This window comes from Bacillus rossius, chromosome 16 (genome assembly GCF_032445375.1).
Source record: "Bacillus rossius redtenbacheri isolate Brsri chromosome 16, Brsri_v3, whole genome shotgun sequence".
NCBI classification, from domain to species: domain Eukaryota; kingdom Metazoa; phylum Arthropoda; class Insecta; order Phasmatodea; family Bacillidae; genus Bacillus; species Bacillus rossius.
The window spans coordinates 36,644,156-36,669,515 of NC_086343.1; the positions used below are offsets into that span (position 1 = coordinate 36,644,156).

Consider the following 25,360-nt stretch of genomic DNA (forward strand, 5'->3'; position numbering starts at 1 on the left):
TCACCCCAGGGAGTCGCCTACACTGCCACACTGCCACACTGCCACACTGCCTCTGACTCCTCCTCGTCCTTTTGGGTGGCCGGGCTTAACCACCTGCAACCACCCCAGGGAGTCGCCCACACTGCCACACTGCCACACTGCCTCTGACTCCTCCACCTCCTCTTGGGCGGCCGGGCTCAACCACCTGCAACCACCCCAGGGAGTCGCCCACACTGCCACACTGCCACATTGCCAACGTGACAAAGCTATATTCTGGCTGCAGGCACGGCGGCTCAAACAGAATTGTACAAACCATTCAAAATTGGCACATGGTATATCTGAGGCCAATCTTCCAGATGCCATCAAACCACCAGTTGACATCTGGATGAAGAGAAAAATTCAGTGCTCCTGGAATACCCAAACGGGTTCAGTCCCAGGAGGAGGAGGTGGTGAGGTTTCGGCCGGGCTTCGGCCCGAAACAACTTGCCACACTGCCACACCAAACACATCATTCGTGGACTTTTCAGCTAAAGAAATAATCACTTCAAAAGAGCGAAGAGTTCTTCTGTTACTTCCGATAACTGGTTCTTCTTTGAAATCACACCGTATTTCGACTTCGGATTTAAAAAAAAAAAAAAAAAAAACACTCGTGGAAGAACTTTTGAGTGTTTTTGAAGGAGTATCAACCAGTTTTTTTATATATATTGATGATATGGCAATATTATTATTGCAGATTCATGATTAAAAGTAAGTGAATTTAGTACCTATGAATTTACGAAGATTTCGGGATGATTTCTTACCAACGTTCTTCTTAAACTTGGGGTGAATTTTTAAGTAGTATATAAGTGACAACGCTCTATGAATGGTATTGAGTACCTATTAATTAGGTACCAATTCCATTTTTAAACACATTTATGGACTTAAAATACACTACACTTTGCCCACTCTCTTACTTAGGTGCACCTCAAACATGCGCGCAGATCATTAGTTGTACATAAAGCATCCGCAGGGTAATGCATGCATGGCTACATCTGGACTATCGAATCTCCTTTAATGGACATCTAGCTCGTGCGAATGTGGCTGCAGGGTTGTGAGATTTGCTGCCAGAGCCTGAATTTAGGGTCGCTGTGTAAAAAAAAAAATGCATGCACAGATCAAACTCTCCTACTGATCTTCCATTACATGGATCGATTACACGAGCGAGATGGCTGTCTTCGCCTGTAAAACACATCCCCCAAGTGGAAACTGTATTTGAGGTGAAATAGAGGCGGACAGTACCAGCCGCCTCTTATCACTCGGTGTTCAATGCTGCCGAGCTGATATCGCGCAGACTGGCTGCTCCTGAAAATTGGCCGCCCTAGGACTGGGCATAGTCGGCCTTAAGGCCCACCACTGTAGTAAAACCAGAGATCGGACTTCAACGTCTTCTCTCCAGCTTCCGTGGCTGGTCTTAGCCATCTGCATACGGCAGACTGTCTGTATATTTATTACGAACACGAAAAGTGATTGAATCCCTAATAGTAACGAATAATACTAAAATGTTCTTGCATGTAAATGTAGTGCCTGTAAATGGCATCTGAAGGTAATGCCTATAAATACCTGAACTTCTTTGAGAGAAATTGAATGAGAGGTGTAAATGAGGATACCAGTGGTGAAAGGTAGGCTAATTTAAGTAAACATTTTGACTATACAGATAATTTTTAAAAGAAAAGTAGGCCTAGTTAGGTATTTGTACTAGAACAGAAGTAAACAATAATTGTACGTTATTTAGATATAACTATCATTTTTAGTAAAATTTTATCTTTTCCGATACGAAGTTTTTGACGTTAATAACTTTTTTTTTATTTTTTTTTCGAATAAAGAATTCCATTGAAAAATCTGAGCTCATGATTTATTTTCAATTTGGAATGGCTATTACCGCTAAACTAAAAGAGCAAAGTTAATGGTTGTGGCATAAGCAGCTGTTTGGTTAAAGTTGGCTCAAGTGAACTGCACTACATACAAAGAAGAAACAAATTGCGCTCATATTTGGCTTACGAAACGGCAAGTCAATTTGTGTTGACTCATCTAGGAGATATCAACACTGCCCGTTTCTTTTGCGAAGCTGACCTAGCCATCTGCTGGCTAATGCTGGCAACAAAAAACTTGCTAAAATTTTTAACTTAATCTTATTAAGTGTGTCAGCTTCCTATGTTTGCTGCATTATTGTATGTGTGGTATTATTTAAATATATAACTTTATATGATACATAAACTTCTATCCGTTACGATTGTTTAAAACAATTCTTTGTAGCATTATTAGTCAATTTAAATAAACAAAAAAATCTGTTTAAATGTAGCAATCAGGTCGTACAAAATTGGCATTTATAATGGGTAAATAATGTATTAAATACTGTTAATCTTCAAATAATGTAAAGAATAAAGTCAAAAATCTTATGTGAATCGTTCAGGAGGTTAACTTTCCCGAATTATAGTTATAAAGACTTGTTTCTGCAGTGAAAATGTAGTTATGAGTATCCAATTTGATTCAAATTCGTTCTAAAAAATTAACACAACAGTTCCGCGATATTGAATCTACCCTATCTTCTCCATAAGGCTAAATACCATTCCACCACAAAACCTACAAGACCACAATGAAATTATATTGGTAGGGGTAATAGGGTGATTCTACCCAAAGAATACCCTCATTACTATAAATAACTAGAGATATAAAAAACTTGCTAATATGCTAGAAATGCTTAAATATAAAGGGATATTCCTTTTAAAATATCTCATTTCTGACTCCTCATTTAACTGGGAGGTATTTAAAACTACAACCCAAAGCACCTCGGTCATCAGCTACCCTTCCTAATTTCTCTCTTTCTCCCTCTTTTTTATTTCTCTTTCTCTTCCTATTCTCTCTCTCTTTCTCTATCCCATTCCCTCTCATTCTCTTTCTCTCTCTTTATCTTTATGTTCCTCTTTATCTTTATGTTCCTCTATCTCTTTCTTTTCTCTCTCTATCTCACTCGCAAACCACCCCTTCAAAAATTCGAATTTGTGTCAATCACTGCAAGATTTGCGTTCTATATTTAAACCAAAAAATAACAGTGGCTTGGCTTTTAATGATTCTTATAGTTCTCTTCTGCCTCTGAGTAATTGAAAGCCACAAGATCATATTCATGTAAACGTTGGTTCGGATAACTTACATATTTCTCTCTTAAAAAATAAAACTTACATCTGTCTATGTCAAACAATTACAGAAAATAGTTTAATTTCAATACAAATATTTTACAATAAAGATCTAATTGTATATTTTGTAGCGATCACCAAAAATTGTTATTATCAAGTGAAGTTACTTGTGTACATAGCCCCTACGTAAAATATTCTTACATTTATGTCAATAATAACGAAGAAGATACTAAAAATTTGGAATATTTCCTCAGTTTTTATTTAAAAGCCTGAGGAGTTATTACTAACATTAAGTGTTTTGTTAGTCAGTACCTGTTCACTGGTTGCAGTATGTGGTGGCGTATCTCGTCACCCCAGCGCTTGTAAATCCAAACGGAGGCCGCGAGACAGAATGCGACCACCAAGCCTTTGAGCAGGCCAGCGAACCAGGCCTGTTGGATGACATCACTCACACTGGCCTGCTTTCAGGGACGGGAAAAACAGGTGGGAAAACTAACTCCAGTGTGTTAGCATTATTTAACTATGACACGCATTTATTTTGGTTATACAATTATGTATGTATTTAAGAATGATAATATTTATACCCATATACCAAATTTCACTTCGGAAATTAGTTAATGATTTCCTAAATAAATAGTTTATTAGTTACAGAAATATTAGTTTAACTTTGTAGCCACTCCACAACATTGAAGTTCAGCAGAGAAAGCCTTTGTTAAATGCATATTGTGCCGTTACTTTATTGATATTGTGAGTCTGATTTTAAGACTAAAATATATTCCTAAAAATTCGTAAAACAAGACAGGATGCCACAAAATTAAAAATCGTTTTACCAGAACAAATAAATACTGCTCCCTACATTATTGATCTCCGAATTAATTAATTTTTTACAACATAAGACAGTAAAATATCGTTTTAGTAGGTAATCAGTAGAGACCTGCAAAATTCGCGGATTCCTTCGGTGATATGCTAGAATTCAAACACATATACCTCTTAGATAATTTTGGTATTGGCTTGCGGTTCATCTGGACGAATCTCAACCAGTTATCAACCCTCAACCAAAGAAGTATCGAATCACAGACAAACCCGCTGAGACGACTTACAAGTCGGCAGCCAATGAACTTGCGTTATTTGCCCGAGTGTACAGGAGTATGTGCAGTCTATCCTGAAGTCCATCGAAACCGCGAATTTTGTAGGTCTCTAGTAATCAGTAATGGTTTGTAATTATTTTAATAAAAGCTTGGATATTTATGGCTAGTGATAATGGACTGTAATATAAAACTGGTACATTTTAGGTTTAAAATCAATTTTACTGGAAGCTATATGAAATAGTTTAATTTCTTTCGGATTTTTTTTTAATTATACCTGTCCCTTTATAATCAACCGAATTATTTTGATTTTAAAACGTTAAACCAAATAAATATTTTTTTCGGATTGAATTATAAACGTTTCCAAACAGTAGCCACCAACACTGCCTTTAAAATCAAAAATTTTCGTTTATTTATGATTAGCATTTGGTTCTCCTATCCATACTGGAAAAAAAGTTGAAAAATTCAAATTCGCAAACTAATTATATAAAAAAGTATGTTTATATAATTGCATGTATAAATAAATATATATATATATATCTTTATATATATATATTTCTTGTGTGCGTGTGTATGTCACTGAACTCCTCCTAGACGGCTGGACCGATTTTGATGAAATTTTGTGTGTGAGTTCACGGGGATTCGAGGATGGTTTAGATTCACAATTGGATATTTTATCTCGATTCTGAGTTAAGAAAAACTAAAAAAAAAAAACACGCTTTAAAAGCAAAAATTGCAACGCATTATTAGAAGCCATTAAGTTTTGCTATTGTAAGGAACTAAGTAGAGAGTAAGAAAAAAAATAAAGATCCTGACAGTTTATAGCGTCGCCATATTTGTTTCAATTTTCAATACCCTTTTTCTATATTACAATTTAAATTGCAGAAAAAAAAATCATGTTTCATAGCCACACAAATAGTGAGGATGGTTTAGATTCACAATTGGATATTTTATCTCGATTCTGAGTTAAGAAAAAACTAAAAAAACACAATTTAAAAGCAAAAATTGCAACGCATTATTAGAAGCCATTAAGTTTTACTATTGTAAGGAACTAAGTAGAGAGTAAGAAAAAAATAAAGATCCTGACAGTTTATAGTGTCGCCATATTTGTTTCAATTTTCAATACCCTTTTTGTATATTACAATTTAAATTGCAGAAAAAAATCATGTTTCATAGCCACACAAATAGTGAGTGTGTGTCATTTCTCTATGTCCATGAGGTCTCGCCGCGTCAATTTTCTCCTTGGAGCGAACCCGTCCGCTTAATTAAATAAACAGCTTTTATCGTTGAATGATTTCATGATTTATTTAATGAAAATATGCTCTCATAAAAAAATTAGTTGGATAGACATTCAATAGGTGTCTTTCTCTCACTCTCTCTCTCTCTCTCTGAAATGTATGTAGCTTGCTCGCGGGTCAGTAATGCAGACAATCTTTACATTCTAGCTCGAGACGGAAAAAACAGTAAATGTGGTTTACAAAGACATTTTATGAAGTGTCTTCCCGTCATTACATTTGAAAGTAGAAACATATTTACTCAAAATTTAGGTAGTAACATATTTTTATTGCAAAGACTGAAATAGAGGTGAGAAAAATTATCATTTGTGAACATAAGAAAACTACTACAACTGTATCAACTGTTATGTTATAATGTTTAAATTTCTAAATGGTGCAAGATAATACAAAATTCCATGCGGAAAAAGTCGTGGGCAGCAGATACGTATAGTTATAGGTGTGGGGCTATGCATGCTGATTTTTCATATACTGCATGGATGCGAACATGTAAGAATAATCTATCTATCTTACTATAGTAAAACAGTACTTTTTCTGTCTGTCTGTTTGTACGCGATTTTGATGAAATTTTGTGTGTGAGTTCACGGGGATTCGAGGATGGTTTGGATTCACAATTGGATATTTTATCTCGATTCTGAGTTAAGAAAAACTAAAAATACACGCTTTAAAAGCAAAAAAACTAAGAATTGTTGATAATTAGCCTCCATGGCAACGGGCTTTTGCATTGTTGTTGCCTTCTGCGTAAGCATGGGAAAGGTTTTTGGTAACGGCAGTGGTGTGCCCAAGAGGAGGGGTATGTATAATGAGAAGATACAAAATGTCCAGCGTAGAAATACTTACCGCCATATCCATATCTCACAAAAAGTACATTTGGGCAGGACAATGTCTGTCGGGTCCGCTAGAAAGATATATAGAGAGATAGAGATATAAATAGAAAGATAGAGGTATAGAGATATACATAGAGAGATAGAGAATTAGAGAGATAAAGAGAGATGCTTAGTATACGTTTAAAAAATTACAAAAAAAAAATGATTGAGGCATTGCAACGCATGCCGGGCATTATCTAGTATATATATATATATATATATATATATATATATATATATATATATATATAGGGGAAGGCGGGGCAAGATGGGGATATGGGGTAAGACCGGGTAGTGGCACTTCCAAACCTGCCAGCTGTTGCAATCTAGCGGTGACAGTTGGAACTAAATCAAAATAATCGTAGAGAGCAATACCAGCGTTGGAGCCATTTTCTCTTCAGTTGTTCATGACACACATACAAGTTTGCATTATTCGCCGACGTTGATGTAATTTTCAGCATTTTACTATCATCCAACGGTAAGTTGCTTTAATATATCTAAATAAAATTTATCATACCATCAATAGTGCTCCTTTTATGGATTTAAATGCAGTATTTACTATAATTTTATCGTTCGTTGGTACTAATCTAAGTCGGTATAACCTATAAGGCGTGGTTTGGGGCAAGACGGGGACGAATGCCCGGGGTAAGATGGGGAGGTACCCCGTCTTACCCCAGTATTGACCTACATAAATAAAAAATTAATCCTGAAGATAAATTGTGTTTGTGAACATTGCGCGTGACACTAAATGGATCACTCTTGTAAATGAAACTTTATTAATATGAAAATGAGGGTTTTTATTACAAACTGTTGTTCTTTTATAATGTTTAGGTAAGTATATTTGAAATTTTAATTGTTCATTGGTTTCTAAATTTATAATTTTAAAATCCATGCAAGCATTTTTTTTTATGTTTTTAGTCTTCCGACAATTTATGTAATTACATATCGTAACTGATTATTGTGTTTTAAATTTAATTATTACATGTAAATCATCCAAAATTCAAAAGTAGATTAATAAGAAATGTATCTCTTTAAATGTTCATAGTTCTGTTTATAAACTCGGAATTTTCCAGTGAATTGAATGTATTTATTTTTATTTTCCAGAAATGGTTCGCTGTTATAAACGGACCAGTAACAGAGGAGCTTGGTCAGATGATTCTATGATGAAAGCAGTGAATGAAGTTCTGAGCGGAAGAATGGGTTACTACAAAGCTGCTTCAATATTCGATGTTCCACAAACCACACTGGAACGTAAGGTACGAAAACATCGAACAGAAAATGAGCAGAATGAGATGACAGATGTGGAAAGCGTGAGAGAAAAGTTAGGTCCCATGACCACCGTATTTACCATGGACGAAGAAAAGGAGCTGGCAGCTTATGTAAAGCACATGGAAAGTCGGCTATTTGGTCTCAGAACAAACGATTTGAAAAAATTGGCTTTTCAGCTAGCTGCAAAAAATAATAAGAAACATAATTTTAAAAAAGAAAAGCAGGAAGCAGGTGCAGATTGGTTGGCCGGTTTTTTGAGAAGGAATCCTGATCTGTCGATTCGGAAGCCCGAGCCTACATCGATAGCTCGTGCTACAGCATTCAACAAAGAAAATATTTCGCAGTTTTATAAGTTGCTGGGAGAACTTTATGACAGCTACAGCTTTACACCAGACCGAATTTACAATTGTGAAGAGACTGGAATTTCAGCTGTTCCCAAATCGACATCTAAAATTATTGCTACTAGAGGAAAAAAGCAGGTTGGAGCATTGACTTCAGCTGACAGAGGGAAAACAGTTTCTGTTGAATTATGCATGAATGCTGCCGGCACATTTATGCCACCCATGCTGGTGTACGCAAGGCAAAGGATGAAATCCGAACTGCTTAACGGTTGCTCTCCTGGAATGTGGGCGCAGTGCCACATTTCTGGCTGGATGCAGAAAGATATTTTTGAAAGTTGGTTTGAGAGTTTTGTGCAGTTTTCAGGTGCATCAAAGGAACGTCCAGTTCTCCTCCTGCTGGATGGGCATTCAACTCATGTTCAAAACTTAAACATTCTCGATAAAGCCAGAGAATGTGGGGTGGTTATAATGTGTTTTCCACCTCACTGCACCCACAGACTACAACCCCTTGATGTTGGAGTTATGAAACCTCTTAGCACATATTATGACCAAGAGACAAAAAACTGGTTAAGATCGCACCCAGGAAAGGCGGTCACTATGTTTCAGATTGCTGAGATTCTAGGAAAAGCCTTCATTAGAGCTGCAACAATGAGCAATGCCATAAACAGCTTCAAGGCGACAGGAATTTATCCTTTTGATTCAGATATTTTTCCTGACTCAGCTTTTCATGAATCAAACACTACTGACCACACCTATCCTACTGTCAGTAATGAATGTGCACTCAGCGAGGCAACAACAGCTGACCCTGTTACGTCTCAAGTCAACAACGAACCTGGATGTTCACATCATCTTGTGCCTTCGAGCCACCAAGACGACTCCATCCTCAGTGACTCAGGGAAGATGAGTGTTTTCACCACTTCTCCAGATCGAATATTGCCCATTCCTCATGTAGGAAAAAGAAACGTTAGGAAGGTAGCATGTCGAAAAGGCAAAACAGCGATAATTACAAGTTCTCCTTATAAAAGAGAACTCGAAGACAAACTTTCAGGGAAGGGCAAACTGCAAAATGAGACAGTACAGAAGAAAACACTATCTGACAAAAAACTGAAGAAAAATTTGCCAAAAAAGTGTAAGGGGATTAAGGCCAAGAGAAGAGCAGGAAAAATAAAATCTAAAAATGTTTCATCGGAAAAGGATGTGGATAGCTCAGACAGTGAAGGAAATTGTGATACAGAATGTTTGTACTGCGGCTACTTTTATACTCAGTCTAATGAAGGATGGGTGTCATGTAGACACTGCTACAGATGGGCACACTGCTCATGTGCCGGAGAGGAAGATGAAGTTGATGAAGTCAGTTTTGTCTGTGAACATTGTAAGCAAAACTAAATGGTTCACTTTAGTAAAATCTAAACTTTATTAGCAAGAAAATGAAAATCTTTCTTATAAGCGTGTGTTTAATGGCAATGGTTTGTTTCAAAACTTTATTGCTTTAAGGTTTCAAACTTAATAGGTACTTTTAAAGTTCTTGTGAGCGATAATACCTAATGTTTTTATGTAATTATATATAATAACTCATTATTATGTTGAAACTTTAATTATTACATGTAAACCTTTCACATTTAAAACTTTTTACTCATACCCCATCTTACCCCAACAACCACCCCATCTTACCCCGGGGGTCGGGGTAAGATGGGGCATTTGCCACTCTCTGAGAAAACGAAATTTTTTCGTTAATGTAAAAAGTTATAAGCATTTTGACCAATGTGTTTGAAAGAAAACAAGACAATGTTAACATGTATACATAATAAAACATATTCTGCTAAATAATTTATTAAATATATTACGAAATCCCTTAACCACCCCATCTTGCCCCGCCTTCCCCTATATATTTGAAATTCGGGAACTCAAATTTTCTACAAACAAGTTTAATCGTGTTCAACGTAAATAATTTTATATATATATATATCTTAATATATATAAATCTCGTGTCACAATGTTTGTCCTCAATGGACTCCTAAACCACTTAACCGATTTCGATGAAAATTGGCATTTAGGTGTAATATTTTCCAACTTGAGAGATAGGATAGTTTTTATTTCGATTAATGGTCTTAATCTTATAATTTTAGAGTTTTATAATGTGATGTATGTATGAGTTGGCAGAAAATCACGGCAACGGCTGTAGCATTGTTGATGCTTCATTCGTCTCCATGGCAACGACTATTAAATTGTTAGTGTAGTCCTCATCACTCATTAAATACAGACCACCAATTTTTAGATATATACACTGGTAGAACAAAGTCGGTCGGGATTTGAAAGTGATATAAATTATTCAAATTAAGAAGACAATTACTAACTACATCTGATTTCTAAAAAGGTCCCCTTCACCAAGTCAACTGATTTCGATGAAAATGGGCATTTATGTGTAATTTTTTCCAACTTGAGAGATAGGGTAGTTTTTATTTCGATCAATGGTCTTAAAAATTTATTATTAATAATAAACTGATCATCAATGTTGATTGGTGTTTAAGCCCGGGAAACAGTGGGCACTTCGTCTCCATGACAACGTTGCGTGCTCGAGAGTCGGGAAACCATCGGTGCTATTCGTTTTATCTTTGGTACATTACAAAGCATTGTATTAAATTTTTGTCAAAATTAATTAATTTTCATTTTATTTCATTTATTATAACTGTAAATAAGATATTTGGTCTCATTTCCCCCTCCCCCCCCCCCTCCAATTAATACAACCGTGCGAAGCCGGATCGGGCAGCTAGTCATATATAAAATCAATTTAATTCAGAAAATCAATGTTTATATTAATTTCCGGCGACGATGTGACGTAAAAACGGGAGTTGCGTGATCTGTGCATAAGATGAGGACACAAAATCTGGGCACTTTTATTACTCACGTTATTCACTCCTATATTATTTATCTTTTTAGATAAATCCTATTCCAATATTCTGGACTCCCTAATGGTTCATAATTATTATCCTCTATCCGGGATGCCTGTTGCTAAATAGCTAATTTTCAGGATTTAAATCGCCGACGTCACGAAGTAGCCGCTCATTCAGCTGGCCATGGTAGAACTTCCTTTCTTACTAGCTTCTCAAATAAACCAGTAAGACTCAACCTTTTTAAATGGTGGTCCGTGATTGGCCAAAAAAACCAAATCGGTTACTTAATTTCTTAACAAAAACGTAAAAACCGAACGCAATAATTGCGCGGATAACAAAATTTCACTTATAATTTAAATAAATAAATATTAAAATAATAATTTACATTATAAAATCACGGCGTTAATTTTACCGTTTACAGTTTCCAAGTCCATTAGTCCTTAGAGGTGTATATACTTATGTATACTATTATGTGTGTGTGGTGGTCTTTACTTAATCTCCACTTAGGTTGTCACTTTCTGTAAATACAGAAAGTATATGTAGTGTCTCAATCTAACACAGTTGTGTAAAAACAGATGAAGAAACATACATAAATATAAAATATGACATATTGTGTTATGTTGTTTTTTTGGTATGGCTGCAGCTAGCTCTATGCCAATCGCATAGCTCTGCACCTAGCTCTATATCGATCAGCTGATCGGTCGCTCCACTGCAACGTCTGTATTATTTTTAATTATGGGCGCCACTCTTATGTATATAATGTCAGGTTTTTATAAAGAATAAATAAGATTATACACATAAGAGAAAATTTGTGAAATTTTCAGGACAAATATTTAGACAGTTGAAACAAGGAGAATTGGGATATTTTACCATACATAAAACAGACAATAAATTACAAACGTGATTTATAGGTCGTATTTAATAAACAATAGATATTCAAACTAGTCTTAATATATATAAATCTCGTGTCACAATGTTTGTCCTCAATGGACTCCTAAACCACTTAACCGATTATAATAAAATTCGCACACCATGTGCAGTTCGATCCAACTTGAGAGATGGGATAGTTTAAATCTCAAATTATAGTCGCAATTTTAATTTATTGCTATTTATTTGTCTGTTATTATTTGACAGTCACAATTATCTGTTAACTCCAATTGATTCTAACAGATGTCGATACCTTTCGACTGGGTTGAGTAAGTAATCAATAGATGGCGCTGCTATGGTAAATCTACGAACGTGTCATTTAAGCTACATTTTAACAGCATAATTACCACGTGTTGTTGACGCTATAAAATTAATTAAATTTATTTTGTAGTGAACGAAATACCGTATAATTCAGCTAATTATTTGTCTGTTATTATTTGACAGTCACAATTATCTGTTAACTCCAAATGATTCTAACAGATGTCGATACCTTTCGACTGGGTTGAGTAAGTAATCAATAGATGGCGCTGCTATGGTAAATCTACGAACGTGTCATATAAGCTACATTTTAACAGCATAATTACCACGTGTTGTTGACGCTATAAAATTAATTAAATTTATTTTGTAGTGAACGAAATACCGTATAATTCAATTATTTCCACTTTTTAAATTTTTGGTGTTAGCATGTTACTTAGACTGAAGTGTAAATTGAATTCATATTATAATGAAGATAATACAGTGAAATTAATCCTGTTTTTAACTTATTTGTGCTTCATTGATCAAAACTTTATAATTTAATTTGAATATATGTATGTAAGTATTATCACATAATTATAAAATTTAATTAAAATGTCAATGCAAAAATGATACACAATTTCCTACACTTTTTCAATAATTGTACAAATATTTTTTTTTATTGTTTTTATTTAACCTCTATTAAAAAATATTTAGCACTTATTATTTCAATGTGCTATGATAACAAGTTTTTCAGATTTTTTTTCTTATATTTAAACGATTAAATTAGTATTTTAATTCTTATTGAAATTATTATTTAAACTCTATAATTTAAATATGTACATGTCAGTATTATCACATAATTATAAAAGTTAATTAGAATGATTTTCAATTTTTTTTTTCAAATATTTAAACGATTAATTTATTATTTTCAGTCAAATGCCATGGAAAAAATCTAACCTCAACAACGCGAGCACCAGAGAGGCACGACGCAAACGTGCCATGGAAAAAATCTAACCTCAACAACGCGAGCACCAGAGACACGGCGCAAACGTATTAAAAGAGCTCATCAGTTATATGTATGTAAGTATTATCACATAATTATAAAATTTAATTAAAATGTCAATGCAAAAATGATACACAATTTCCTACACTTTTTCAATAGTTGTACAAATATTTTTTTTTATTCTTTTTATTTAACCTCTATTAAAAAATATTTAGCACTTATTATTTCAATGTGCTATGATAACAAGTTTTTCAGATTTTTTTTCTTATATTTAAACGATTAAATTAGTATTTCAATTCTTATTGAAATTATTATTTAAACTCTAAAATTTAAATATGTACATGTCAGTATTATCACATAATTATAAAAGTTAATTAGAATGATTTTAATTTTTTTTTTTCAAATATTTAAACGATTAATTTATTATTTTCAGTCAAATGCCATGGAAAAAATCTAACCTCAACAACGCGAGCACCAGAGAGGCACGACGCAAACGTATTAAAAGAGCCCATCAGTTATATGTATGTAAGTATTATCACATAATTATAAAATTTAATTAAAATGTCAATGCAAAAATGATACACAATTTCCTACACTTTTTCAATAGTTGTACAAATATTTTTTTATTGTTTTTATTTAACCTCTATTAAAAAATATTTAGCACTTATTATTTCAATGTGCTATGATAACAAGTTTTTCAGATTATTTTTCTTATATTTAAACGATTAAATTAGTATTTCAATTCTTATTGAAATTATTATTTAAACTCTATAATTTAAATATGTACATGTCAGTATTATCACATAATTATAAAAGTTAATTAGAATGATTTTCAATTATTTTTTTTTCAAATATTAAACGATTAATTTATTATTTTCAGTCAAATGCCATGGAAAAAATCTAACCTCAACAACGCGAGCACCAGAGAGGCACGACGCAAACGTATTAAAAGAGCCCATCAGTTGGCAGAACAAATTGAATCAAGAAATCCAGCTCAAAGAATCAGGACAGCAGAAGGTCATGCACAAGAATCTCAAGAACAGTGTAACGAACGTCTTTAAGAGAATATCATAAGAACAAGAGCAGCAGGAGAACGAGACATAGCCACAGTAGGAGCACAGGAACAATAATTTCAATTTATACATGTAAGTAATATCATATAGTTTTATAAAAGTTAATTAATATATCAATGAGAAAATGGCACAAAGCTCCCCACACTTTTTCAATAATTGTACAAAGTTTTTATATTATTTTTATTTAACCTCCATTGAAAATTATTTTGCACTTATTATTTCAATGTGCAATGATAACATGTTTTTCAGTTCCTCTTTCTAAAATTTAAACGTTTAAATTATTATTTTGAGTCAAATGCCACCGAAAAAATCTAACCTCAACAACGCGAGCAGCAAAGGGTCACGACGCAAACGTGTTGAAAGAGCTCAGCAATTACCAGAACAAATCGAAACAAGAAATGCAGCTCAAAGAATCAGGACAGCAGAAAGTCGTGCACAAGAATCTCAAGAACAGCGTGACGAACGTCTGCAACAGAATATTACGAGAACAAGAGCGGCACGAAAACGAAACATAGCTACAGTACGAGTACTAGATCGACAAAGGCAACGGATCAGCCGCTCATTAACACGTGCATCATTCGTTCGGCTTGCCTTTGAATATGCACCAGATATTAACTACTCAGCGCATTCAAAAATTGCTATCGGTGGAATGGATAAAGTATGTCAATATTGTCAGGCATTGAAATTTCGGAATGAAGCAGCCGGCATGTGCTGCGCATCAGGAAAAGTTGTGCTGTCACCTCTACCCGCTCCGCCGGAGCCTTTATTATCCCTTCTTACTGGCAATTCAGATGATTCCAAATTATTTTTGCGTAAGATACGCAAATTTAATTCTTGCTTTCAAATGACGTCATTTGGGGCAACTAAAATTTGCGATCGTGCATCCGATGGACGTAATTTTGAAACTACATTCAAAATTCAAGGCCAGGTGTACCATAAAATCGGATCACTGATGCCAATGCCTGATAACAATCCGAAATTTCTTCAAATTTATTTTATGGGCGATTGTGAAGAGCGCGTGACGACTCGGTGCCTGTATAATTTTATTGAACAAGCAGAGGAAAGAGCAATTGTGATATTATTGGAAAATTTTTTAGAAGATCACATTCAACTAATTCAATTGATCAAAAGAGTTTCGCCACGACTGCAAAATGACAATTATCAAATCGTCATAAAAGCCGACAAAGTACCATTAGGTGAACGTGCTGGTAGATTCAACGCTCCAACTGTTGATGAGGTTGCTGTTATCATGGTTGGTGATCCAGTTGACAAAAGATCTATAAAAATTACACGGCGAGACAACACTGTAAGTACGATTTCGGATCTACACCGTTCATATGACGCACTACAATATCCATTGATATTTTGGCAAGGACAAGATGAATATCACCTTAATATCAAACAGTATGATCCAAATACCGGTAAGTTTGACAATTATCTATTTACTTTCTTACTGTATGTATAGATTTTAATTTCGTATTGCATTTTATTTTTTATTTTTTTAGGTGATTACAGAAATAATAAAGTTAGCTCAATGAACTACTACGCACACCTAATAATGGTTAGACAACATCAAGACAATTATATCCTTCGATATCGTCAGCTGTTCCATCAATACATTGTTGATATGTATGCTAAGGTCGAAAGCGAACGCTTGCGATTCCTTCGATTCAACCAGGCAAAACTACGATCGGAAGAATATATTCACTTACGAGATGCTGTTGCTGGAAACATCGATGGAAATTTAAATCCCAATGACATCGGTAATGCTTTCATTTTACCTTCAAGCTACATCGGCAGTCCACGGAACATGCAGGAATACATACAAGATGCGATGACTTACGTACGTCATTACGGCCGACCGGATTTATTTATTACATTCACATGTAATCCGAATTGGGAAGAGATACAAACTTTACTATTGCCAGGACAACAAGCCATTCATCGTCATGATTTAACTGCACGTGTGTTTAAACAAAAATTGAAATCCTTAATTGATTTTATTGTTAAATATTCAATTTTTGGTATCACACGTTGTTGGCTGTATACGATAGAGTGGCAAAAGCGAGGTTTGCCTCATGCCCACATTTTGGTTTGGCTTAAAGATAGAATCCGTCCTGAAGAAATCGATCAAATAATTTCAGCCGAAATTCCAGAACCATTAATTGATCAAGAATTATTTGATATTGTCACCAAACACATGATCCATGGGCCATGCGGTGCTTTCAACATGACGTCACCGTGCATGGAAAATGGAAAATGTAAAAAAAACTTCCCAAAGCCGCATACGAATGACACGATCACGGATATTGATGGTTATCCAATGTATCGCCGCAGAAGTACTGAGAATGGTGGCCACACATTTACAATGCGACTGCCGAACTTTCCAAATCAAGTTAAGTTTGATAATCAGTGGGTGGTACCATACTCACCACTACTTTCAAAAACTTACAAAGCTCATATCAATGTTGAGCTTTGCAGTTCTGTTAAATCAATTAAGTATATTTGTAAATATGTAAACAAAGGCAGTGATTTGGCCATATTTGAAGTACAAAACATAAATAAAAATGACGAAATAGCATGATACCAAATGGGCAGATACATTAGCAGCAATGAAGCTATTTGGCATATTCTCAGCTTTCCCATCCACGAAAGAGATCCTGCTGTCCAACATCTGGCAATACATCTTGAAAACGGTCAACGTGTATACTTCACTGAAGAAAATGTTCTCCAAAGAGCGTTCGAAGCTCCGAAAACGACTCTAACTGAATTTTTTACATTGTGTCAAAAACCTGATGTTTTTGGCCAAATCGCGAAGATGTTGGTGTATGGTGATGTTCCACATTATTTCACATGGAACAAATCCAGTAAAAAATGGGAGCCACGGAAACAAGGAAAACCACATCCTTCCATTACAGGCATATTCAAAGCTAACACATTGGGGAGACTTTACACGGTACATCCAAAGCAACGTGAGTGCTTCTATTTACGTTTGTTATTGGTGAATGTTCCCGGACCAACGTCTTTTGAATTTTTACGAACAGTTAATGGTCGAGTATTCAATACATACCAGGATGCATGTCGTGAATTGCAATTGCTAGAAGACGATAACCATTGGGACTTAACGCTTGCTGATGCTGCGTTGACATCAACACCGAATAACATTCGTCAGTTGTTTGCAATTATTTTGACGACATGTTATCCCTCGCAAGCACAAACTTTGTGGGAAAAATATAAAAATTGTATGACAGAAGACATCTTGCACCGAATTAGACAATCAAAACAATGCCAAAACATAGATTATACACCAGAGATGTACAATGAAGCATTGGTCTTGATCGAGGATTTATGTGTTCTTATTTCAAATTTACCACTTAATCATTATGGTATGCCATCACCTAATCGTCCAGCCACCGACTTAGTCAATACCGATTTACAACGAGAAAATCAATATGACCATGGAAGTTTAGCAACAATTATCATGAACAGTGAACCATTACTGACAGCAGAACAAAAAATTATTTATGATCGGATAATGCTGGCTGTTGCTGCTGAACAAGGCGGTTTTTTTTCCTTGGATTCACCCGGTGGAACCGGTAAGACATTTTTAATATCGTTGATTCTTGCCAAAATACGGTCGCAACAAAAAATCGCATTAGCAGTAGCATCGCCAGGCATTGCGGCTACTTTACTGGATGGTGGGCGAACAGCACATTCAATATTCAAGCTGCCATTGGACGTTCATAATAAACCAGATGCAATGTGTAACATCAAAAAGAATAGTGTAATAGCTGCAGTGTTGCGGAAGAGTTCTATAATAATTTGGGATGAGTGCACAATGGCACACAAATATTCACTTGAAGCATTAAACAGAACTATGCAAGATTTAAACAGCAATAATAAACTTTTCGGTGGTGCTATCTTACTTTTGTCTGGTGACTTCCGGCAGACCTTACCGGTTATACCTCGCTCTACTTTCGCGGATGAGATTAATGCATGTTTGAAACAATCATTCTTATGGCGAAGTGTTGAAACACTTCGATTGACCATAAATATGCGAGTACAATTGCAAAATGATCCATCGGCACAAATATTTTCCGAACAACTACTAGATATTGGGAACGGTAAAATAGAACTGCAACCAAATACGCAATGCATTAAACTACCATACAATTTTTGCACTGTTGTTCAGGATAAAAATGAATTGATTCAGAGTATTTTCCCGGATATACAGAATAATTATTTGAATCATGAATGGCTTAGTCAACGGGCGATTTTGGCAGCCAAAAACGTTGATGTTGACGAAATTAACTTCCAGATACAACAGTTGTTACCAGGCGATCTGATGTCTTTTAAATCAATCGATACTGTTGTTGATGAAAATGAAAGTGTAAATTTTCCGATTGAATTTTTAAATTCATTAGATATCCCTGGAATGCCACCACATAATCTTCGATTAAAGATTGGTTCCCCTATTATTCTCCTCCGTAATTTGAATCCACCTCAATTATGTAACGGTACGCGTTTGGTCATCAAAAAGATCACCGGAAACATTCTTGAAGCAACCATTTTGGCTGGGAAGTTTAAAGGAAAAGTGGTCCTGCTGCCACGTATTCCGATGATACCATCAGATTCTACCATACCCTTCAAAAGGCTACAGTTTCCAATTCGTTTAGCTTTCGCCATGTCTATAAATAAATCTCAAGGTCAAACAATGTCCATTTGTGGTTTAGATTTGGAAAATCCATGTTTTTCTCATGGGCAACTATATGTTGCGTGTTCACGTGTTGGGAAACCGTCGAATCTATTTGTGTTAGCTAAAGACAGGTTAACCAAAAACATTGTGCACCGATTGGTGTTAAATTAAATTGAAATTGAAAGTATTTATAATTCAAAAAAATAGATATTAATGTTTAAAAGTTTAAGACTGTCTGACTTGCCTACCTCATTCATGAGTTTAAGCGTCACATGTTATTTACTGTATTATAGTGTAATATACTTATATTTGTTATAAAATTAAATGGAAATATTAAATCTGATAAATTTTTATTTTGTACCTATTGATTTCTGCTTAATATCAAGTGTAAGAACATTTTAATTAATTGTGTTCAACGTACTTCCCCTTCAAATCTCAATCCAGTGAATTTGTATACCAACATCAACATTTTCGTCTTTGTTCGTAAATAATTTCATTGTACTAAAGGGTTATAGTAGTAGAAAGTCAAATAAGGAGATCACCATATTACACATTCTCTTATTGTTCCTCTTAGAAAGTTTACTATAATGTAATATAACAAAAACTTTAGCCACAGCAACGCGTGGCCGGGTCAGCTATTTGTTATAAAATTAAATGGAAATAATAAATCTGATAAATTTTTATTTTGTACCTATTGATTTCTGCTTAATATCAAGTGTAAGAACATTTTAATTAATTGTGTTCAACGTACTTCCCCTTCAAATCTCAATCCAGTGAATTTGTATACCAACATCAATATTTTCGTCTTTGTTCGTAAATAATTTCACTGTACTAAAGGGTTATAGTAGTAGAAAGTCAAATAAGGAGATCACCATATTACACATTCTCTTATTGTTCCTCTTAGATTGTTTACTATAATGTAATATAACAAAAACTTTAGCCACAGCAACGCGTGGCCGGGTCAGCTAGTATATGTATATATATATATGAAACGGGACGTACACCCTTAAACGATGGCCAAAGTGAATCTTGCAGCTGCAGAAAAAAATTTCTAGGCAAATATAATTTAAATATATAACATGAGCCAACGGCTTTTTTTGTGTTTGTGTGAAAGGATAGCACGACACCACAATTTTGTTACATGATAGCATTAAGCATGTTTTTAAAGGCTTATCGTAATAAAAACCAAAATTTAAAACACACATGAACATTGGAATTTATTCGAGCAGTAATCACTAGTGACCTTAAAAATTCGCGGATTCATTTCCTGTTATGCTAAAATTCAAATAATTAAACCATAGTGCTGCTTCTGCCATTGGTTCACTGTTAATCTGGAGAACTGAGGGCCAATTAGAGGCACTCACTCATAGAAGTGTCGAATCACAGGCCACCCAGTCGAGACGACTCACAAGTCAGCAGCCAATGTACAGGTGGCATTTGCCCGAGTGTGTATAGTGGAGTCTATCCTGGAGGTCATTGAACCCGCGAATTTTTCCGGTCTCTAGTAATTAGTAATCACATTGTTAGCACGGTATCTGAATATATATATATATATATATATATATATATATATATATAGTTGGAATGTGTCATGTTAACGTGCTCCTAGTCTCTCATATCTGCGTACATCCGCCTAAATTGATGCTCTAGGTTTAGACTGAATTGTGGAACACCTGACTGTGCGCACACGTAGGAACGCACACACACACATACTGTTAGTATACTCACGAGTACTACACTCTTAGTTGATGTTTCCAAATGGGGCGCGCTGCCACTTCTTCCCGCCATGCCAGATGCGCTGCCAACATTCCGAGACAATACTGCTTCAGTTTATAAGCACCATAATGATACAAAAGTGGCTCTGAAATCACTACAGTATTGAACTTAGGCACTCCTTACGCTTTCAGACATAAATCCGAGACCTTAATATCCAGGTTTACCATTGAAACATTACTCTTACACTACAAATGAATTATTTTCCTTCAGTGGCACTTCCTTTAAGAGACTAAAGCAAGTACCATCATTGGAATAATCTTCTTGGCCAAATTTGCACGCATTCAAGTTGCACACCAGTTGGAGGAAAAATGTATTGAGTTCTAAACATTTTGTTTTAAGGTTATGTTTTTAGATCACGCAGATAACTTTTTCTTTGTATTTTACAAATGATTTTCCATTATATAGGCCTACAACTGCTCCAGTTTATGTAAATTGCAGGTCAATTATCGTTGTGGGCCTTTCCATGTAAAACGTAAGTATAAATAAAAAATTAATTACATAAGCATACACAAGAGGGTAATATGATAATGTATTAGCACCACTTAAAAATACCGAGAACACCCGATATAGTATATTATTGATGTTAACGTATTCCTGCACATTATTCAGGGAAAGCAGCGTTTAGAAATTATTTACGACATAAGAACAACTCAATAATAGAGAGGTTAAGTTTTCGCACGAGTCGTTGATGGCCACGAAGTGAAAACTTAGTTGGGTGTGAGATTTTTCAAAATACATCGATATGTTTCATACATATGTAGAAACTAATTTGTAATTCATTTTGCTAACCAAAAAATTCAACCTTCTACTAACATTATTATAGTTCCTATTTCATAACTGTTTTTCTTTCCATCCCTTGTTTGCGATTGTTGTCTAAATATATATTTTCATTAATAATGTAGGGATATAAATTATAAATAAAAATCTTTTTTTATAATATTGGCACCGCTTGAGTAACAAATTCGTTATCAGAGCCTAACCTACACACAGCGTATATGAAATATTGACTACAAGACACTAGTTTACCAAAACCAATGTAAATTTAAATACAACATAAATATTTTATGTTTAAAGGGGTATTATTAAAAACTGTTGTTATTTACAACAAGGCTGGATATATTTGATATTTTTTATACAGTTGTCACCTACGTTTCTTAAAGGTTACTGAAACTGGGGTTATGAGTAATTTTGGAGAAACGTAATGTACGCTCACTCCATTGTGGGGTTTGCTTATGCACCTCATGACAGGATTGTATTTTAACTCTCCATACATCACACATAAATATTTCTCAATCCCTTTAGTTGTCGAGCATATAATTATTGAACGGTCTTTAAATAGCGACGTATGAAGATAACACCACTCGAGATAATTTTGGACGGATTATCAAAAGTTTCCAAAAGTTTCAAAAAGTATTTTCCCGTTATAAATGTAAGGTGAAAATATAAAGTTTTTCACTTGTTTCATCGATGTCACAATATTGGATTGATTAAAAAAAACGGGGGGGGGGGGGGGGCATATAAATTTTATTCTGTGAAGCCAGTATAATTTTAATAAGCTAGCCAAAAGGAAATACGTAAAGCAGTGTGTTTAAAATATATTTTTACACAATGTTACTCGTGTGCTTCTTTTGTAAATCGTAAAACCCTTTTTAACAGATTTGTAACGGGGCGCAGGCCCCTTTAAAATCTACGTAGTTTAGTTAAAAAATGTAATGTGAAGTGGATGAAGTATCTTCGATTAACAACTCTAGTGTAACCCTAAAGAGCAGAGTAACTCTCTCCAAGTCTCCGCAGGTGGCGCAGGTGAGCAGCTAAGGAGAATATCAGCTGGCTTCACGAAGCCAGTGTGCCAGTATGCCAGTATGCCAGTATGCTAGAGAACTCCCAGCGAGGAGGCTGCTGGAAAACAGTGGCCAGTCACCGATGAGCGAGCAGTCGCCAGAGCCAGAGTGGCCAACACACGACAGGAGTCCAACTTCAGGACACTCGGCCTACTAGTCGCTAGTCGAGTTACCCCCGGGGGTACCCGAGCTAGCTCTGAAACTGGTAAGAGACTCGCTCCCGTACGAGCCAGCCTCGTGTGCCGGTCGGCAGCAAAAAGAAGTGACCAGGTGAATAGCGTGGTGACAGCGAGTCGCCCGGCGAGTATCAGTTCCAGTCGATGGTCGCAAATGAAAACTTAGTTGGGTAGGTGAGCTCATTTAAAAGATATTGATATATTTTATACATATTTAGAAAACTAATGTGTAATTAATTTAGCTAACCTAAAAATTCTACCTTCTACCAACATTATTATATGTCCTATTTCGTATCTGCGTTTCATTTCCCACCCCTTATTTGCGATCGTTGTCTGAATACCTGTTTCCTTAATATTTCCAGCGCGCAACTCGCTCAACGAGTGCGAGTCTCCCGTCCGTCACGCAGGCACAGCAGAAGGCAAGGCGAAAGCCGAGCAAGCCCAGGGAGTGCGGGGTTCCGGCAAGAGCCAGCAGGGGCAGACGAGCGCGCAACTCGCCCAACGAGTGCCAGCCGTGTTGTTCCAGAGAAGCAGTCCTGACTCGTTTAGCGAGGAGTTGGAAAGAGAAGTACTATGGGAACTTCATTCTAAAGCTGAGTGTGAAAGACAGAGGAGCGTTTCTAAGTGTCATGCATTTTGCATTAGAGCAGTGTGATTTAAAATTTTTAATCAGAAAAACCTATAAGTGGATTTTATTTGCGAAAAGCCCACGAGAGAAATAAAAAAATCTTTTTAAATATTAATGGTGACTGGTGTTGTGTGTTAATCGCTCTTACCCAGGAAATAATTAAAATACCGCATTAGTCTGTTTTTCCGAGGCAACGAGTGCTTGGAGAGAGTGTTATAGCTTTACTAATGTAATTATTTATTTGCCGAAAAGCCTATACAAGTCATTAATGTTCAAGCAGTTGTGGTTTGACTATGTGGTATCTGTGTATAAACGTGTAATCATCTGGTTAGATACTGTGTCACCAACCACGGGGGAAGGAACTGCGGCAATTGGAATGTTTGTATATGATAAACCCTTTTATACTTGTAGCTGTTGTGTTCTCTTGTGGAATAAAACTGTTGATACTGGAAGCTGTCCAGTCTTCGTGTACCCACGACCGGATCCCTACGTCGTTGGTTTTTAACCCCGACACCTTTATCAACCAAAAATAAAACTACCGAAACGATAATCGCATTATTATACAAATTAATATCGTGGGCCTTACAACTCACTCTCGTAAAATAAGTTGAAAAATATAGAGCTAAAGTTATTTCGCTGGACAGAAACAAATATTTGTCTGAGAATTACATTTAAAATCTTGAAAGAGCTATTACTTAAGTAATAATTTATATATGTTAATAAATTCAACCAAAAAATTAATTTTTCAAATTTGTTCGAACGTACCTTACAAAAACTTCAGAATTTTCTATTTGATACCGTCATTCACAAAAGATTTTGTATCTAAATTTTAGGTTAATTTTCAAAAAATAAACATCAAATAATGTTGTGTTGCATTTTGTTTGCGGTTTTTTGCATAGACAATTTTTTGAATGCGCAATAGATAACATTACTTAAAGAAAGTCTCTACAGTGTAGGCTAAGTTTCCTTGTTTATTAAATTAGATATTTGATTTAAAACCATGATTATTTGCATTAGGTTATGGTTAAAATTATTTCTAATAAAATTTCTAAAATAAAACCAATTTATACCACCATCGCACGTTTATAAATTAACTGAATATAAATAAAATAATTTGTTACATTATTTTATTAAATATCAGTATATATCTATATTAAAAAGTATCAAACACAGAAAAAGTATTAAGGACAGTAAAAATGTAAGTCACCCTAATGTCAATACACACATATAAACTACATAAAAATGTTTACTGAGTAAATAAAATTTTAGCTATTTAAATTAAAGCCAAAACTAGATGTTTTAAATTAATTCTATATTTTAATAGACGAAATGTGGCAATTAAGGAATATTTAACTGGATTTTAGTATTATGTTGTGTATTGACTTCCATTTCGATTTTTTGCGGTGTATTGACTTCAATTTCACTTTTATTTATGTTTTATCATCATATAATCTTGCTTCTAAATGTTTGTTTACAATGGTGTTCGGGAAAAGGTACTGTGTGCTTGGACATGCTTGTGTGAGTAAATATGTGAAGACTGTTAGTTACAGTGTTATTTTTTAGGCCAAGTTTTATTTTAAAAAGGGAGTTTTTTTGTTGTTTATTTATTTTATTTTTTAATGCTGTTCATTAAAAAATGTATATAATTCAGCAAATATGATAAAATGTATCTTAATACGTATTTCACCAAAATATCGTAATTTTAGCATGTTACATTGATACATTTTTGCCATAAAATAACTCATTATACGCGTTTGTAGAACATAAATACTTATAAGAATGAAAACTACTCAGGAATAATAATTTGTGCATTTTAAATATATTCCATGAGTAATGAAAAGAAAAAAAATCAGTCTAAAATTATCCTGTCTCCTTGGTTAATATATTTTGGTACAAACCTCATGCTAAATTAATGACATTCTTCAAGTTCAATTCATTTAGTGATTACACTTTGTGATTTGAGGTAAGTTTTGTTAAAATGCTGTTTAATTTCTTTGATTTTAGTGGCTGTTTGGTGTATTATATTGCATTTTGGTGTTATATTTGTATTGGCATGTTTTTTATAATGTCATTTCGTAATTTTATCACAATTCACTGTAAGATCTTGTCC

The 25,360-nt window shown here is 34.8% G+C and overlaps 1 protein-coding gene across 1 annotated transcript in view; it reads right to left on the reverse strand.

The window, feature by feature from the left end:
- Positions 1-24,151, reverse strand: part of LOC134540131 (uncharacterized) — a 44,684-nt gene extending 20,533 nt beyond the window's left edge. Inside the window, exons 1-3 of the mRNA XM_063382657.1 lie at positions 24,016-24,151; positions 20,558-20,627; positions 3,462-3,580 (exon numbers count right to left, since the gene is read on the reverse strand). Of these exons, the coding sequence (XP_063238727.1) occupies positions 3,462-3,580; positions 20,558-20,617 (179 nt within the window). The 5' untranslated portion in view covers positions 20,618-20,627; positions 24,016-24,151. The remainder of the gene's footprint in view (positions 1-3,461; positions 3,581-20,557; positions 20,628-24,015) is intronic.
- Between the last annotated feature and the right edge of the window lie 1,209 nt (positions 24,152-25,360).